Source organism: Branchiostoma belcheri, unplaced genomic scaffold (genome assembly GCF_001625305.1).
Source record: "Branchiostoma belcheri isolate BF01 breed outbred unplaced genomic scaffold, Haploidv18h27 scaffold9, whole genome shotgun sequence".
NCBI classification, from domain to species: domain Eukaryota; kingdom Metazoa; phylum Chordata; class Leptocardii; order Amphioxiformes; family Branchiostomatidae; genus Branchiostoma; species Branchiostoma belcheri.
In genome coordinates, this window is record NW_017804575.1 from 554,130 (window position 1) to 557,733 (window position 3,604).

Consider the following 3,604-nt stretch of genomic DNA (forward strand, 5'->3'; position numbering starts at 1 on the left):
ACTTCGTTGCTGATTGGCNTTGGGATTTAACTTGATTAACACCTGGCACAACGAAGCGATTTCCACCTGCACTAGAGCATTTCTTGCTGATTGGCTGTTGGGATTTAACTTGATTAACACCTGCACAGAGCATTTCCATACTGACAGTATGTCTTTATTCAAGTGTTTTGGTAGGTATTTCAAGCTTTCCTGCTCCAGCATTGGAATGCGGGGCATGAACGTTTTTTTTTATTTTGAAAATCAACAGTTTGCATTATGCAATTAAAAATCCAAACAATAAAGTAGGGAATAGCTATCCAACTGTTGTTTTAGTTGTATGTTACTTCATATTATAGTTATATCAATGTAAATCATTGTTTTCCCTTGTGTTTCTCATTCTTTCCCTGCCATGTGGTAAAATGTGGTGAACCCATCGCTGTATTTGCTCCAAAGCAAACATTGGCCTTTCTAGTTATACATATGTTATCTGCGCTGTTGAAATATGTTGTGCAATTTAAATGCAGGATCAGTTTGGTTTCTTCTTATGACTTACTACATATAGAATTAAACAAAGGAAGAGATCTTGGAGCCATGGCTGCAAATATGCCATCCAACACCGTACCAAAAGCAATATTCGTCAGAAACGAGTTCTTGAGCGAAAGAATGGCAAAACCAGAGACAGGAACTGTGTCACCCACGTTCGGGCAGGCTGCCGAAGGTGCCAGTCACCACATCTCTGGTAGATGTGAGGGAAATAAAGACAATGACGATGAAAATCTGTCTGACACTGCTGCTGAGAACAGTCAGACAATCGATATCGGCCCTGGTGACTTTGACACCTACGCCATTGCATACATATGCAAAGAACAGACTATTCGCATGAAGAAAGCCGTGAAAGAGACCAAAAACAAACCTTTTCAGCCAACTAAAACGGCGCCCGACAACACTAATAATGATAATGATACTGAAACTTCAACTTTCAATGCAAATGACAGCAACATTCACACACAAGCCAGGGATCCGAACCCGATGTACACACAAAACATGAACCCTCAACCGATGGACGCCGAAAACGACGTTAACCCCAATCCGATGTACCTGCAAAGCATCATGGAGCCAATCGCCAGCCTTGGACCCGCCAGGGATCCGAACCCGATGTACACTCATACGAACACTTCTCCGACGCACTCCAGAAACGATGTTAACCCCAATCCGATGTACCTTCCAAACAGTCCTGAACCCACATTCAAGTCAAATAAGAGAGATGACAATCCCTGCATCCAGACATCAGCTGATATACATCAGCAAGTCTTCTCCAGGCCAGCGACTGACAACAATGACAACCATTACCTTCAACCATATGCTGTAGCACGTTACCAGGATGATGATGAGGCAGCCTCGATGAAGATACCAGGAGACAATGAGGACCATCCCTGCATTCAACCAGAAGACCAAGAGCTGTGATGGCGGCCAGCCTTACGCTGCTAGATACCAAGAGGATGACGACAGTGGCAGTGCTGCGTCTAAAAACAGACATACAGCCAGTTTCGTATCTGAAGATGAGGTCATTCAACCATACGCTGCCGCATACATGTGCCAGGGTGACGCGGGGTGGAACACAACTTCAAGAGACACTCAAGCAAGTCTATCCTCCCAGAATCAGAATCAACCAACGGCGGCTTCAAACAACATCAATGATGTCTCGACCAGCCCGTCGAGCAATGATGTCCTGCATGCACTCGATCCGAATCCGATGTACGCTGCCGCAGACATGTGCCAGGGTGACGTGGGGTGGAACACAACTTCAGGAGACACTCAAGCAAGCCTATCCTCCCAGAATCTACCAGCGGCGGCTTCAAACAGCATCAATGCCGCCAATGATGTCCTGCATGCACTCAATCCAAATCCGATGTACGTGCCAAACGTCCAGCATCCTGCAGCGCACGGTACGAACTTTATCAACTTCATAAACCTCTTGCTGGAGAGAAATTTTTGAATTCTTTTATTGTCATTGGTAATTCCCTTGTTGACACAACGCCCTAAAATACAAATCATTATATGTATTTTCAATAGCTCTGCTCAGTAATTATCCTGGTGAAGGCGACAGTTAAAAATTCGATCCCTATGTACTAATTGTTGTTGGAATAAAGTTCCAACATTTCACTATGATAAATACCAACATGATAATATTTCAGGATGTACGCGTCGCCGAGTGATCTTTGCAGTTGGAGCGGCTTTCGTTCTTGGGTTGTGCATCGTCGCAGGAGTCTTTCTCTGGTTATTCTTAAGCGCCAGGCTGTCACAGGTACATGTATGTTTCTGTCTTATCATAGCCTTGTTGGCTTGTCGATTTGTTCATCATTTCCCGAGACAACCATCCCTTTACATTACCCGTATACTTTTTACGGGTAATTGGCATCACTGTCAGTATACATTTTGTACATGTACCTTGTAACCTGTACTTAAAAGTCTAGACAGATAAAGTACAGTTCAGTAGATCATTCCTACCCTCTCCTGAGTGTATAGTGAACGAGCTCGAGCCCAGGAATGTAGGTCATCCCCCAGCAAGGTTTTCCCAAGGGTTTTCATGATCAGGAATTTGGACTGTGGGCATAGATGTGTGTCAGCAAAATTCCAGACATGCCTGTGGACATTCCATGCCTGTGGAAAAAATTCCTGTACAATTCCCAGAATTCTTGCAAACTGCACACAATACTGTACCATAAGGTTCCCCCTTTAGGCGTCGCAAAAAAAAACAGCAAACAGATGCTTTATACACACAAGGCTTAAACTTTTCGTATTGTTGCTTTGTCGGTGAGGTACCAATTCCAGGATACTTTTGAAATAGGCAATTATTATACTTATTCCAATATAATTTGGTGCTAAAATACATTGACATCGGCCTGTAGCTATCAAATTCAGACAGGGTTCAGATAATTTATCATGACCTCCATGAACCAATTGCGATAGCCAGCAATGACAATATAATCCTCTATTAACAGCAGACAGCGACCGCAGATACTACCACTGCTGCTGTTCTTACTACTGCTTCTGCTACTACTACTACTACTACTGCTATTACCACTACTACTGAATGCTCTTGTTCTATCCCGAAGCTCCCGGCAGTCTCCAACACCCCACATCACAAAGGTGAGTCTAACACAAATATTCAAGAGACAATGTCTTAATCTTGGTCCCTCTGTGTCTTTAGACAATGTCTTAAACTTGGTCCCTCTGTGCCATTAGACAATGTGTTAAACTTGGTCCCTCTGTGCCATTAGACAATGTGTTAAACTTGGTCCCTCTGCGTCATTAGACGATGTGTTAAACTTGGTCCCTCTGCGTCATTAGACAATGTGTTAAACTTGGTCCCTCTGCGTCATTAGACGATGTGTTAAACTTGGTCCCTCTGCGTCATTAGACAATGTGTTAAACTTGGTCCCTCTGTGTCATTAGACAATGTGTTAAACTTGGTCCCTCTGTGACATTAGACAATGTGTCAAACTTGGTCCCTCTGTGTCATTAGACAATGTGTTAAACCTGGTCCTTCTGTGTCATAAGACAATGTGTTAAACCTGGTCCTTCTGTGTCATAAGACAATGCCTTAGACTTGGTCCCTCTGTGT

General features: G+C 43.5%; 1 protein-coding gene across 1 annotated transcript in view; it reads left to right on the forward strand.

The window, feature by feature from the left end:
- Positions 1–642: 642 nt before the first annotated feature.
- The window catches only part of LOC109487573 (E3 ubiquitin-protein ligase TRIM71-like), a 4,588-nt gene continuing 1,626 nt past the window's right edge, over positions 643–3,604 (forward strand). Inside the window, exon 1 of the mRNA XM_019791580.1 lies at positions 643–724. Within this exon, the coding sequence (XP_019647139.1) occupies positions 643–724 (82 nt within the window). The remainder of the gene's footprint in view (positions 725–3,604) is intronic.